General features: G+C 44.7%; 1 protein-coding gene across 3 annotated transcripts in view; it reads left to right on the top strand.

Moving 5' to 3' along the window:
• The window catches only part of LOC119245116 (zinc finger protein 254-like), a 43,047-nt gene extending 28,146 nt beyond the window's left edge, over positions 1–14,901 (top strand). The window contains exons 5-6 of one of the 3 annotated variants that reach the window (XM_054694695.1): positions 14,179–14,305; positions 14,786–14,901. In XM_054694695.1, the coding sequence (XP_054550670.1) occupies positions 14,179–14,305; positions 14,786–14,853 (195 nt within the window). In that variant the 3' untranslated portion in view covers positions 14,854–14,901. Of the gene's footprint in view, positions 1–3,417; positions 3,585–14,178; positions 14,509–14,785 lie in introns of those variants that run through there. The other 2 variants (XR_008551613.1, XM_054694694.1) reach the window with 2 other exon arrangements.
• Positions 14,902–15,211: the final 310 nt, after the last annotated feature.

Raw genomic sequence — 15,211 nt, 5'->3', positions numbered from 1 at the left:
CAGCGGGCGGCAGGAGAGGTCTGCGCGCCATGTGGGACCCTCCTCCGGTGGCCGGGGAACAGCCGGGGATCGAACCTGCGCGGCAGAGGCCGTGGGCAGCTTCACAACCCAGCGCTCAACCACTGCGCCACTGCGGAAACCCTTAATTTTTTTTTAATAGAGGCATGTTTTATTTATTTATTTGTTTGTTTGTTTTGTTTATACAAGCACTGGGTACAGTCACGCGCAGGAGAGTGAGAGAATTCACCAGAGCCAGAGCGGGGAACAGAGCAGGCAGAGGGACCGAAGGACACTGCTGAGGGGAGCAGCGGGCGGCAGGAGAGGTCTGCGCGCCATGTGGGACCCTCCTCCGGTGGCCGGGGAGCAGTCGGGGATCAAACCGGCGCTGCAGAGGCCACAGGCAGCTTCGCAACCCAGCGCTCACCCCCTGCGCCACTGGGGAGGCCCATACTGGACAATTTTCAAGAACGCCAAGGGGTCCTTAGTAACAGCAGCTGATAGGGCCTGTGTCCACAAAGCCTGCGGGTGCTTAGCAGTCCTCAGTCTTGAATTCCCCCAAGTTCTAATATCCTTTCAGAGCACACTGAGGGGTGGAAATCAGACAAGGGGTATCTGAGACTGCCTTGGGCCTGGTGAATCACCCGGGACCCCATCATCAAGGACCAGCAGGAACAGTAGCTAATGAGATTATTGGTGGGAACAAGACCTGTGACCCAGTCTTTCTAGGTCTTCTGAGGCTGCTCACCTGGAATATGGGAGTTCACAGGGGAGCCTGGAGAAGACGGTCAGTTTTCAGTGTGCTGGGCTGAGGAATCTGGAAATGACATTTAGGTTTCCTCAGGAACCAAAGAGTATCTGGGAAGAGCAGCTGGGAATCAGTCTGGCTCTGAAGTGCTAGAACTACATGCATTAGAGAAGAAGCAAGTGGCAGGGAAGGGATGAGAAAAGAGCATCGCTGGAGGTGATGGGAGGCAGCATGGGCGCTGGAGGGAAGGAGCTGACCTGGAGTCCATGCCAAGGGTAAACGGATCAGGGGGAGACAGATGAAAGGCACATCTAAGCCATGGAAGGTTCTGGAGATAAGTGAGCATTGCATGAGATGTCTGGAGCATGGCTCCTCTCTGGCTGACGGGCCTTTATCTGAGTTCTGAGAACAGCTTGTATGAGGGGGATGGCACAGGAGAAGGAACGAGGGAGGAATTCTTCCAGGAACTTTCAAAAGTCTGGCTGATTCCCTTCTAGAGCTCATCAAAGCTGTCAGGCTGTTGGCGTTTGCTAGGAGAATTTTAACACCAACCATACATGGAGTGCCACACCCCCCGGGTGGACCTGGGATCACATCCTCCCTTTATGGTGCTTTCCAGTTGTGATTTTCCCAAACCTGAAGTCTTCAAGTATTCGTCGCCTGCCACGCCACCCTTTCCGTCAGTCCCCTGACCCAGGCCCCTGCACACACTTTCCCCTCAGGCATCAGTCATGAAGGCTCTTCTGTGTGGGCAGCCTCTTGTCTCCTCTCAGCTCTCAGGCGCCCTGCCTCCAGGCCTCACTCGGCACCAGAGCATTTCTTTTTTCTTTCAGTAGTCCCCCTAGCTCTCCCACCGCCACATCACCCGTGGACCATCTCTGTGTTTCCTCTCCTGTCTCGCCCCCCTCACTCTCCTTCCTTTGCTGTGCACCTCAGCTCTGTGGTCAGTTTGCTAGTTTTGTCTTTTTCTTGATTTTTTTTTTTTTTGCTTTCTCTATATTCCACATATCAGTGAGACCATCCGGTATTTATCTTCTTCCTTCTGACTCCATGGGCTAGTGTACCCTTCCAGCTCCATCCTTGTTACCGCAGATGGTGAGAGTTTCTCTTTCTTGATCCCTGAGTAACATTTCATCGCGTGCCACTGCACCGGAGCATTTATGAAGAACATCCCTGGGAAGAGCCCAGCAGGAGTGGACCTGCCTCAGCTGTGTCAGTCTTTGGTCTCAGCTGTCCTGAGACTCCCTGCTCTGTCCTCAGACCTCTCCGGGGTCTTCCCTCTCACCAGCTGGCCTGTGATGGCCAAGTGGGTCCCCCACCTGTTCACAATGACTTCTTGCTTTCGTTCATTGGAACTGAGGCCTCGGACATGGGCCTCCGGACCTGTTTTTCCGGACATTTCTGTACATTGGTATCCTCCTCTTTGCATGAGCAAGTGAAGGCAGCCCTCTTTATTCTATCACTTGGTCTCGCCCTTCCCAGCCTGCTCTGCGGGAGGCTGTGCCTCCCCTGCTGTCTCTTGACATCGTCGGGGCATTAGGAGAGACTCTGAGAAGCGGGGTCCCTGTGCTCCCCTGAAGAGGGAAAGTTGTACTTCCCAGAAGAGGGGAGTTCTTGCACCTCCCAAAGAAGATCTGAACTAGGGAGTCTCCATGGCAAAGCCTGCTAAAGCTCTCCTCTTTGTTCCTGGTTAATGCTGAAGTAAGTTAGTTATTCATTGGCCTGTGAAAACCTAATTGGGACCCAGGTGACAATTGGCTTATTGTTCTTATGCATGAACTGTCACAAAAGAAGTAAAAATTGTTAAAGATATAGTTAGGAAAGAAAGGTTTTGGCCCTGAGAACTATGGAGAACAAGCTGCCCTGAACCAGCTGTGCTTGGAAACCATAGCCTAACCTGGGGGTACCTGTTTGGGGCAACAGTACATCTCCTGGTGTATGCGAAAAGTTAACAGTGCGCAGGTTGTGTGGACGTTCGGTATTTCTTGTTGAAAGTTAGATTTTTTTTTAAAGATTTATTTATTTATACAAGCACTGGGTACAGTCAGAAGCGTGCGAGGGTGAGAGGATTCACCAGAGCCAGAGCGGGGAGCAGAGCAGGCAGAAGGACCGAAGCACACTGCTGAGGGGAGCAGCGGGCGGCAGGAGAGGTCTGCGCGCCATGTGGGACCCTCCTCCGGTGGCCGGGGAGCAGCCGGGGATCGAACCGGCGCTGCAGTGGCTGCGGGCAGCTTCACAACCCAGCGCTCAACCGCTGCGCCACCGGGGAGGCCCGGAAGTTAGATTTTTGTAGAACTGAAGAGTATTGATGAGTTCCTTTAGATCACTTTGAAGTAATTGATAATGGGCTAGAGGAATTGAGTACTAGGGAATGGGTTGATTTTAGTAATACAGCATAACAATGGACTTTCATGTCCACTCAGAAATGAGGAAGGCTTGACAGGGTGATTGATTGTTACTGAACATTGTACTGTCTTAGACAATGGATTACGTTAGAAAAAGAGTACCTAAGGGAGTCATTGTCCCTGTAGATTTTCTTAATCAGATTAAGGAAGTGTCCTTTTGTAGTATGAGATCAAGAGGGTCTTTGTATGTTCATGAGAAAATATGTAATGATTGTCTATGTTCTGCTTTGATGCTTATGCTGATGTCATCTCACCGCTGGCCTTAAGGTATAAAAAAAGACCTGCTGAGACCCTCAGGAGGAGGTACTTGCACGAGAGACGGTGTCTGTGTCTTCCTCACTCCTACCTGGCTCCACTTCCCCTCAGCCCTCCGAAAAACTTCACCAAGGCGGTCCTCTCCTGCTGAGATCCCTGACAGGACATCTAGCTGGAGCTGGTCTCCAACCTGCTCAGATTCCCCACCTTGAACACTCCCTGTTCACTGAACTCAGCCCTTTATCCTTCAATTAGACGGGAGTATGGAATCAGGGAAGAGGTAAAATGCATCTTGATTTTCCCTAATTGTAACTGAAATTTAGCATTTTATTTAATGGTGGCATCAAATTACAGTTGTAGTAGCAGTGTCTGTGATTGTCCTGCCAGCAGAACCACATGTATTTTCAGCTCTCATGATTGGTTTGGCTTTTACAGTTGACTGGCCCTTAAGCAACATGGGGTTGGGGTGCTGATTCCGGGCGGTGGAAAATCCATGTATGACTTTTGAGCCCCCAGAAACTTTACAGTCATCCCTTGGTATCTGGGGGAGTTGGATTTAGGAATGACACCGCCACACCCCCAGCAGATAGCAGAAGTCCACGGATGCTTAAGTTCCATATAGTTGGCCTGGAGAGTCCTCAACACAGAGTCAACCTGCTGACATCTGTTCACCAGACCGAGTCCAGCACCATGAGCCAAAACGCCACCAGGGCGCTGATGCCCTGTTGCTGGGCTCTGCCCCTTGCGGTTCCCACCCTCTGTGTTTACCCAGTTCCAGCAGGGAATCAGCTCATCGGTGGCTTTGTTCTGGTCACCGGGTGGCGCCAGAGACCTGCACTTGCTGACCTGTGCTTTTCCCCAGTGGTTCTCTGAGAAAGGGGGGGGGGCGCCTCAACACAGGGGCTGTCGTTCAAGCCGGGTGCTGTGTCTGCTGCATGTTCACCCGGCGCTGTGCCCGCAGCTATATGGATCCCACCCCCAAATGCTGCGCTCTAGGTCTCAGTTCCTGCCTTCTGCTCCCTTGCAGGTGGAGGGGTGCACGGAGGTGCCGCCTGCTGGGGTCTCCCCTTCCACATTCCCGAGGACCTCCCTGGCGAGCTGGAGACTCCCGTGCAGAAGCCACCCTCTTGGGCAGGTGTTTGCCCCAGGGATGTCCCCGCAGTGGGTCTGGGAATCACTCTGCAGCATGGGCAGGACTGAAAGAGGTGGGGGTGGGGGGAACAGAGACCACTCGTGGCTCAGGCCCCTTGTTGGGGCAGGTCCGTTCCAGGACAGACATGCGAGATGGCGGAGACCCCGACAGCAAGTCCCCGAAAACTCAGGAGCCTGAGGGCAGGTCAGGTGTGTCCTCTCCCCCAACAGCCCCTGGAGGGGGGACTTGCAGAGAGGATGTGGCAGGTGGTGCCCAAAGCTGGGGTCATCACTGTGGGGGTCATGGGACTGACCCCACAGGCCCGGGAGGCTTTGGTTCCCTGGAAACTGTTTAACCCTGTCCTTTCTCCTCTCCCTTGCACCCCAACCCTTTTGTTTTCCACGGCAGGGCTTTCACGTGAGGGGGTGTTTGCTCCGCACACAGCAGATGGCAGTGCCGGTGGAGGGTGTGCAGGGACTGAGGTCTCAGGGTGCCTCTGGGTCTGCCCCTGACACTGCCACCTGCCGCTGCCGCGTGACTTCCCTTTCCTCGTCTCCCTCGGCTTTCCCTCCTCTCGCTCCTGGGGTAATGCCTTACTGCTAGGGACTCTGCCTGGCAGCGTGCTCTCTGCAGTTATCATGGCGAGTGTTTTTTATTTTCTCACTCTATGACATCTGCTGTTGTCTCATCCTCATGACAGTGTGATTTAAAAGGAAGAGCTCAGCGTTTGGGTCTTCAGTGATGTGTAACCCAGCACTACAAAGTGTTGGTTTTTCTTCTTTTGTACTGTGTCTGCATTCAGCAGGCTTTTCACACCACTACATAGCACGTTATTCCACGTTTGTGTCTATTCTACCTGCCAACCAGGTGATAAGCTCTTCAAGGAGAAGATTTTATTCATCCTTGTATTCATACACTGAAAGACACTTCCAAATTTGTATGGCAAACTATTGTGGTTCTTTTAGGAGCAAATGGGTTAATCTAGAGGTAAGACTATTTCCCCTGAGAATTCTGTTCACAACACAGTGTGAGTAGGAAGATGGTGCCTCCTGTGCAAGAGCACAAGAAGAAGCGTTTACACTGTTGCTGTGTGAACCAGGCTGACGGCCCTGAAATGAGGAGAAATGTTCCCTCACAGGGGATGGTGTCATTGGAGGATGTGGCTATGTTCATGGGAAGTTTTTGACAGTGATAAATTATCTATGAGTGGGGATAAGAACAGTAATCACGGAAGTGGTCTTTGCTTTGTTGAAGTGATATGCTGTGAGAAAGGAAAATGTGGGCCTCTCTGGTGGTGCAAGGGGTTAAGCACAGCACTGTGAAGCTATCTGTGGCCTCTGCAGCATGAGTTCCATCCCCGACCAGCCAGGGAGCTATACACATGGCACGGCAGACCTCTCCTGTCTTGTCTGCTGCTCCCCTCAGCAGTGGATTTCAGTCAGCCTTTGTGAGGCTGAGGAGAACTCAGAAATCATTCAGTGAGGGACGGGATGTTCTGACATGGGAGGGGAAACCTAAGGTTGTGGTTTCTAAAGCCATGGAACCAAGAGTTTCAGGTTGGGGGCTCATACCTTGGGAGCAGTTTGATCTGTGCAATTCCACCTTCTTGTGGGAATCATCTGGAAGAAAGCAAAAGCATCAGTGAAAGGATGATATAGTGCAACTAACATACTAGATAAAAACTAGAGCTGCTATGAATTACGTAGAAACAGGTACCAAGTATTGCAGTGACTCCAGTAGCAGCCAAGGAGTGTTGATGTCAGAAGGATGTGCAGAAAGCCTTTCACAGTGATGACCACAGGCTGGATGCAGAACTTTTTTCCCTTCGATGAGCAGGAGAAAGTTGGACAAAAGATGAGGCAGAGTTTGCTGCATATGCTGTCATTCTGAGCAGCGCGTGATGTAACATTTAAGTAAGAATTGACAGAAAGGTCTCTCCCTGCCATGAAGGGAAGTACATGCCTTTGAAAACATCTGCAGATGACTGTAGCCAGTGCCGAGGAGACATAAAAACTAAGGAAATATCTTTATGGGTTTTCTGATTTTCTTGGTCTTCTGCCTTTCCTTTCTAGTGAATTGAACTATCATTTTGTTAAATTTATTGCTTTTTTTCAAATTCCAGACTTCTGTTCATAGAGAAGCCCAAACATTTTTGCCATCATGTTACGTTTATGTATTTCTTCTTTATTTTGAAATGTCCTTCTTTGTGGAAATTTAGAGCTTAGATTGTTCCTTTTCTAGTTTCTTGAGTTTTAGAGTTAATTTAAGCAGCTGAGATCCGTGTTATTGTTAGTGTGTCAGTGCTTGAAATTTACATCTTATCGTTTTCTGAGTCCACAGTTTTTGGGAAATTTGTTTCATCTCCATATTTTCAATATATTCTTTAATTTTTTGAATCGAGGTAACATTTGATTTAGGGAATAGAGTTTCATCTTCTCAGAGGTCTGCCACCACCACACTCACCACCAGTGCACTCGTGGGCCTTCTCCATAGATCTTTGAACACCCTCCCACCTCTGTACCCACACCCACTCTCCATCCCTCTCTAATACCCACAATTCTGCAGTCATATTTCTAGAGTTTGTTCTGGTTTGTCGGTTCCTTTCTTTTTTCCTCCAGATTTGAAATTGGAGTGAAGTGATCCAGCAAATGTCTTTCTCCTGATTTTCTACATTAGCTATGCTCCTGCTATGTTCCATCCTGTTGTTGCAAATAGCCTGAGTTCATCCTTTTTTATAGCTTAGCTGTCTCTACTCTATCGTGTATGTGAACTGCATCTTGCTTTCAGATTTAAATTTGGCCCTAGTGGTCAACTCACCTTCTTGAACTTACATTATTATTTTCCTTCTAATTGCAATTGGGGCTGGAACCTCTCCTAGAATTATATTGTCTTCCTCTTCTGCATTCAGTCCTGCCTGTGTGGTCTGCACACATTCAGCGCCCTCATGTTAGTGCATGTGGAATATTTTTAATGACTACCCAAAATATGTCATTTTCTATTGTTGTGATCTTCTTTACATTCTGTGATGGTTTTGACTCAGTTTATATTCTTCTGATATTAGTGTGTTCAACACAGCTCCATATTTGATTATCACTTTTCCCATCATATAGTTCCATCTTCCATTCCTCATGGTGCACTTAAATCTTTGGTGGTTGTGATGTGGATAAGATTGTATTGGTGTCGTTTTCTTATTCATTCAGACACATTGTCATTTCAGTGTGGATTTTTTTTCATTTATGAATAAACTAATTACAGAAAGGGAGGCCCAGGTATTGTTATTTAAAAATGTTTCCTTTATGATCAGCCTTTTTCATACCTCATTTCCTCTCAATTGCATCTCTGTGTTTCTTTGACTTTGTGTGACATGCTTTTATTCCTTTCTCCTTTTTTGTCTGGTGATTTTTGTCTAATATGTCATCATATTTTTTATGCTTATTGAGGTATATTGATTCATAATACTATTTATTGTGTACAGTATTGTCATCTAGCCTGTGTGCACAGGACATCTAGCCTGTGTGCACAGGACAAAGCCATGTTCATTTCCCTTCCATGTGTTCTCCTGGTGTCTTTATTGTTATAATGTGCATTACGTGCCATATTGAAAAGCTATGAAACCTTTTAGACTGAAAATAATGTAATTTCAATTGCACACACGAAACTCAACTCTTTGACATTCCTACCCTACACCAACATTGTTGCCATCACAACATCTCACTACATCGTGTATTCCAGAACATAATTCCATGGGTATTTTTGATGTGGCCTTTTCAAATGCTCAAGCAGAATCAATATTTTTACTACAGGACTGTATCATGCAATTTTGTATATTTTCTTTGTATTTACCTTTCCCTAAGGATAGTACCTTTTCATAAACTTTTGTGTTGCTGTCTAGAATCCTTTAGGCTTTATAGGAGGAGCAAAGTCATAGTGTTACCTATTCTAACATCATGCCTATGTCCTTTACTTGATATTAATTTTATAGACTATGCATTTAATGTATTTTGTCTTGAGTGCTGTAAATGTGGTAAATAGTCACTTGCTTTCTTCCAGTCATCTCTTCTCATGACATCCAAGTCCTCATGCCATAGTCAGGCACAGAAGATTTGCTTCCAGATATGGAACTGGGAGGAGATGGAATCTGTGCCTTTGAGAATTTGCAATTAGTGGAAGACCAGACACGCCAAAGATCAATTGAAGGGCAGAACATTTGTTGCAATGAAGATAGCCAAGCTGGAACAATGACCCAGAATACAACTCTTCCCACAAGAAGAGATCATGTGTGTGAAATGTCTTGGGTCAAGCCGCATTTTATGTCTGTTCCTTGCATAGATAAGGGTGTTTCTGTAAGCAGAGATCTCTACCAGATTTTTAATAATACATATTCTCTGAGAAGACAGTTAGAACATATAGGCAGTCCCATAGTCCATCATGCAATAATCATTCAGTACATTGTGAATATGGGACAGGTGTATACTTTGAGTCAAATAGTACTCAACATCAGAAATGCGAATGGGAAGATAAAAAAAAATCTATGTGGGCTAATATTGAGGAGTCCTCAAAACTACTCCAACATCACACATTTCAGGAGAATCCCTGCAACTGTAAAGGATATGGCAACGCTAACAAATGGTGCTCAAGACTCACTCAACATCAGAGAGAGAAATGGCACAAATGTGAAGAGTGTGGTAAAGCCTTTTGTTGGCATCCACAGCTCACTAAACATGTAAGGATTCATACTGGAGAAAAGGCTTACACATGTCCATGCTGTGGTAAAGCCTTTCTCTACCTGTGTCACCTTTCTGAACACCAGAGAGTTCATAATGCTGAGAAAACGTACAGATGTGAAGAATTTGGGAAAGCCTTTAACCAGCAGTCAAGTCTTACTCATCGTCACTGAATTCATACAAATGTGAAAGAAAAAGCTTATAAATGTGAAGAATTCAGCAAAGCCTTTAAGCAGAAGGCAAAACTTGCTCAACATCGGAGAATTCATGTAAGAGTGAAATGTTCAAAATGTGAAGAATGTGGCCCACTGTTTAACTGGAAGTCAAATCACTCTGCACATCAGAGAATGCACAGTGGGGAGAAACCTGCAAATGTAAAGTGATGAGTGGTTTGTATGAATAGATATTTTGCAACCACCATTTTCATGCTAGCATGATACTTTGAAGAAGTAAAGATTTGGAAAAGTAAGTTGTCATATAATAATCAACTCTAAATATACATTTAAAAATTGCAGTACAATAATAATTCAAAAACTTCACTGATATTTAAATCAGATATTTTATGGAGCATAAACCAACATTGAAGCACTAGGTATGTATTAGTATCATTTAAATGTCCAAGACAATGTGTTGGGGACCAGTATAATTACATTCCACATACTTTTTGTCAGTCATGCTTGAGATATTATGAAGAGGTGATGAATATAATTCAGCTCTAAATCAGTTCATTCTCTGGCTTTGTCCCCTTGTGTATGTGAAGTCAGGTGTTTGATTTTTTTTTTTTTGCTGCCTCAAACTTCTGAGAGACTGTCCTAGTCGATGGATTTGTTTATATCTAACTTGCAGGGTAAATTTAGGACAGTAATGTGCCATGAATCAGGAACATATGAATGGACATGCTGCTTCTGGTTGACTCAAAACATTGATCTAAATCACCAAGAAGAGTTCTGGGCCTTAATGTTGCCATTGAAGTCAGACAGAGGAACATGTCAAATCATATCACGATGGACTCCTTGAGGAAATGCACAGTTTATTAAAATTGTGATGTTTCTTTATGGTATTAATAGAGAGATGAATATTATTTGATATCATTGCCAAAAGAAATCTTCACAGACACATGATGACAGAAGAGGTGACTGTCCCGTACTGGGCATAGAATTTGTGCATGCACAGTAGCTAAGTAATGACTCTGTTGACCACCAACTTAGGGATCCTGGTTTCAAAAGAACAAGAATGCTTCTTAAATGCCTGCATTTTTATTTTCAACATGGAACATACAGTGATATTTAAATATTTAGACTATATGTGACCCTAATGAAGGTTTTAATAAAGTAAATTGATTTTTTCCAAAATATATAATTCATTCTTTTTTTAAATTTTTATTTATTTATTTTTTAAATTTATTTATTTATTCAAGAACCGGGGTACAGTTCAGATGCACAGGAGGGTGAGAGGATTCACCAAAGTCGGAGTGAGGAACAGAACAGACAGACAGACCGAAGTACACTGTTGAGGGGAGCAGTAGGCAAGACAGGAGAGGTCTGTCCCGCCATGTGGGTTGCTCCCTGGCCAGCCAGGAATCAAACTCGTGCTGCAGTGGCTGCGGATTGCTTCATTGGTTGCGTGTTAACCCCTGCGCCACCAGGGAGGCCCTGGATAAATAACTTGTAGAAGTATTGCTGACATATGAAATTTCCATTTTTATTTCTTTAAGAAATCTCTGCCCCATTATCTGCAGGGACTGTACAACTCTCATGGCCACCAGCCATGGGTGAGAGCTCCCTTTTCTCTGCACCCTCTCCAGCGTTGTTCATTTCACTCTTTTTTTTTGGACCATTCTCAAGTGTTGAGGTGGCATCTCAGTGTGGTTTTAATTGACATTTCTCTTACAATAAATTAAGGTGAACATTCCTATGTCTGTTGGACCTCAGAATTTCCTCTTTAGCAAAGTGTTTATTTCCTTTGCCCTTTTCAATTGACTCATTGGTTCGTTTTTCGCACTGGGTGGGAACGTTACAAATTTTGGAATGAACCCCTTGTCAGATGTGTTGCGTGTGTTCTATTCTGTAGGATGCATTTCTGTTTCTGTGCTGGTTTCTTTTGAGTTCTAAAAGCTTTTAGATTTGGTGTTGTCCCACTTGTGAAACTTGCTTTTGTTTCCCTTGGCGTTGGGGTTGTGTTCCCTCGTACATTTTGCAGCAGCTGTCCCGTAGTGTACCCTTTTATTTTCTTTCAGTGCTTCATGCTTTGGGCTCTTAGGGTGTCCAAACTTTTAATCCATTTGGAATTAGTTTTCTGTATGGAGTTTTTCTTTTAAAGATTTATTTATTTATGCATACAAGAACTGGGGTACAGGCCGGAGGTGTGGGGGGTGAGAGGATTCAATATGTATCACAACCAGGGACAGAGTGAGGAACAGAACAGGCAGACTGACTGAAATACACTGGTGAGGGGAGCAGCGGGCGAGTCAGGAGAGGTCTGCAGCACCATATGGGTAGCTCCCTACCTGGGGATCGAACTCATGCAGCAGTGGCTATGGATACCTTCATATGTTGTGCCACCAGGGAGGCCCTGTATGGAGTTTTGAATGGGTCTTGGTTCTTATTTTTGCAAGTCATTATTCATGTTTCCCTGCACCATTTTTTAAAAATATATATTTATTTATGTATGCATAGAGGAACTGGGGTGTAGACCAGATGTTCAGGGTTTGAGAAGATTTGCCAGAAACACAGTATGGAGCAGAACAGGCAGATCCACTGAAATACACTGCTCGGGGAATCAGTGAGAGGGACAGGTGAGGTCGGCTGTGCCACATGTGGGTCAGCTCTCTGGCCTGGAATAGCCGTGATAGCACTGACTCTTAACCCCTAGGCCACCAGGGGGCCCATCCCAGTACTATTTATTAAAGAGGCTGTCTTGTCTGAATGGTATGATTTTAGCTCCTTTGTCCAAGATTGAACTCTTCATATTTATATCATTTGCTCTCTGGGTTTTTAGTTGCCTTCCATTGCTCTGAGTTCTGGTTTTGTTCCAGTAAAATAATGTTGTGATTACTGTTGGCGTTATATATATTTTGAAGTCAGGAAATGTGATACTTACATTTTCTTCTTTTCTCCCAAGATTTTTTGCTATTTGGGACCTTCTGTGGGTTCATATAAATGTGGGGATTGTTCTATTTCCTTATAAAAAACGTCCTTGGTATTTGGTAGGTATTGCATAAGTTTGTAAATTGCTCTAGACAATAAGGCCATTTATGATGTTAATTCTCCCCACCTAGGAGGATGGGACATCTTTGTATTTCTCTGTGTCTTTTATTTCCTTTAATAGAGTTTTTTTAATTTTCAGGGTTCAGGTCCCTCACCTCCTTCTTTCACTTGAATGATACAGTCACAGTTATTTCATTCCTTTCAGTGTGAATGTCCATGGAAATGCCAGTCATTTCACACACGTTCTCTCTCATAGCTTGTTTATACTTCCAGAGAAATGAACCAAAAATGTTATCATGTATTGAATTGTAGTAAAATTTTAAAATAGTTGAACCTATATAATGTAACATTTTTTTGAGAAATTACACTCAAAACAGTAGCTTTTATTATAATGGATTCCACAGTGTATGTCTACATAGTGGGTTTGAAGTATGCACATAGTATCACCCACAGCTTGGTTTCCTTCATAGTATTTGAATAATCTTGAATTCGTTGACAAGACTACATTCATCCATGTAGTGTGTATGTGGTCCCATTTTTATTAATTGAAACGTAACATTATATACTGTGTCCTGTGTCTTTCCCTTTTTTAACCAAACCATTCTTGTCGGCTATAAAACCTGCTGTGCTCATTCATTTAGGGTCCTCTTTGATTCATTTTAGCTCAGATCTGTAGGGAAAACCCTGGTCTGTAATATTGTGGGTGTTTGAGGAAATGGTTACATAAAAGATAAAGTATATTAAAAGCTCAGAGAATTATATCTGGTTCATACATGAGTCTAATGAAAGCTGTGGGAACGGGGTCCCCCTGGTGGGGCAAAGGCTAAGCACAGAACTGTGAAGCTGTCCGCAGCCTCTGCAGCACGAGTTCAATCCCTGACAGGCCAGGAGGCTGCCCACATGGCGCAGCAGACCTCTCCTGTCTCGTCCGCTACTCCCCTCAGCAGTGTACTTTGGTCAGTCTGCCTGTTCTGCGCCCCACTTTGTCTCTGTGGTGACTCCTCTCACCTCCCGCACCTCTGACCTGTACCCCAGTTGTTGTATGCATAAATAAAAAAAATCTTTAAAAATGATCGTTTTTGTTGTCGCTTTGCTTAGTATTTGATCATTACCTACAATTTCCTTTCAGTCTTTCATCTCCGTTTCTACTATGAATTTTCCAATTGTCCTGCCTCCTTGTTGTACAGATGTGTGCCCTGGGTCAGATTTGACGTCACTGAAATTATAGTGTCCACGGTGGTTTTGTGGGCATATGTGATCCTCTGGGCTCAGTGGGTGCATTAGACTGTTGCTGTGTAAACATGGATGTCACTGCATAAGGGCATTCTTCTTTCTCAGAACCAGGTCTCCCCCTTTTTTTTTAAAGATTTATTTTATTTACTTATACATAAATTGGTGAGGTATGGGCCAAAGGTGAGGGTTTGGGGGAGTGAGAGGATTCACCAGAGACAGAGTGGGGAGCAGAACAGGCAGATCTACCGAAATAAACTGCTGAGGGGAGCAGTGGACGAGACAGGAGAGGTCTGCTGCGCCATGTGAGTCAGTTCCCTGGCCAGGGATCAAACTTGTCCTTAAGTGGTTGTCATAGCTTCATAGTGCTGAGACTGAACCCCTTGTGCCACCATGGGTCCCCTCACAACTCTCTTTTCACCTTGTGTCCTATGTAGAGTTCTGCTGGTGGCCATGTAGTAACTGTTTAATTTGATTTCAGGAACCCTTGACCTTCAGAGATGTGGCCATCGAATTCTCACACAAGGAGCAGGAGGGCCTGGACCAGCTACAGTGGAAATTGTACAGGGACGTGGTGCTAGAGACATACAGAAATGTGGTGTCCTTGGGTGAGGAGAATATCCCTCTAGATTTCCCCATCTGCCCTCAGTGTTTCCTGTACCACGTGTGGATGTGCTCTAGGGATGCCCAAGATTGTCGGATACTTTTAGGTCCCTATTTTAAAGAAAAACAGTGTGGGTTTGTTGGAAAGTCTCATGATGTTTCATCATGGCTTAAATTTCTCCTATCTTAGGATGATCTGCAACCTGCTCTCTGTATGAGTGCTCATTCAAGAAAATATGTGACTTAAGCGTTATTGCTACAAGCAAAATCCCAGCTTCTCTATCACATTGCTAGGACTCAGAGGTGTAGAAATGGTTCTTAGGATATGAAAATTTCAATGATTTCTGGTAAAGGTGCTGTCAGAAAAAGTATTTGCAGTGATCCTTTTCCAGAACCTTCTATACTGTCCCCTCTACTGAACACACTACTGTATTGGGAATTTGAGAATCTTCAGGCCATCTCATATCACCTGTCCTAATAAACAGGTCTTGCTGTGTCTACGCCCGAGCTGGTCATCTTGTTAGAGCAAAAAAAATGGAGCCCTGGGATGTGAAGAGAAGTCTTAGTCTTGCTCTCCCTGGGGGCGTCTCCTCTCTGACACTTGAGTCCTCTGTCTTTCCTTCTTACTGAATTGAACTTAGGTTTTGTCCATTTTGTTGATCTTTCAAAATCCAGACTTCCTTTCATAGAGAAGCACCTGCTTTTTGGCCATAATGTTCTATTTATGTATTTCTTATTTTTTTTCAATGTCCTCCTTTCTGCCAATATGGAGCTAAAATTGTTCTTTTTCTAATTCCTGGAGGTGTGAAGTTACATTGCTCAACTGAGATCTCTCTTATTGCTAGTGTAATTGTTTAATGTTTTAAATTTACCTCTTAGTATTGTTTTCTGAATGACAAGTTTTGGGGAGT

Source organism: Talpa occidentalis, unplaced genomic scaffold (assembly GCF_014898055.3).
Source record: "Talpa occidentalis isolate TD23 unplaced genomic scaffold, MPIMG_talOcc4v2.1 talOcc4.14, whole genome shotgun sequence".
In the NCBI taxonomy this organism is placed as follows: Eukaryota; Metazoa; Chordata; class Mammalia; order Eulipotyphla; family Talpidae; genus Talpa; species Talpa occidentalis.
Note: the sequence above shows the minus strand (reverse complement) of the source record. Positions and strands in the feature narration are given on the sequence as shown.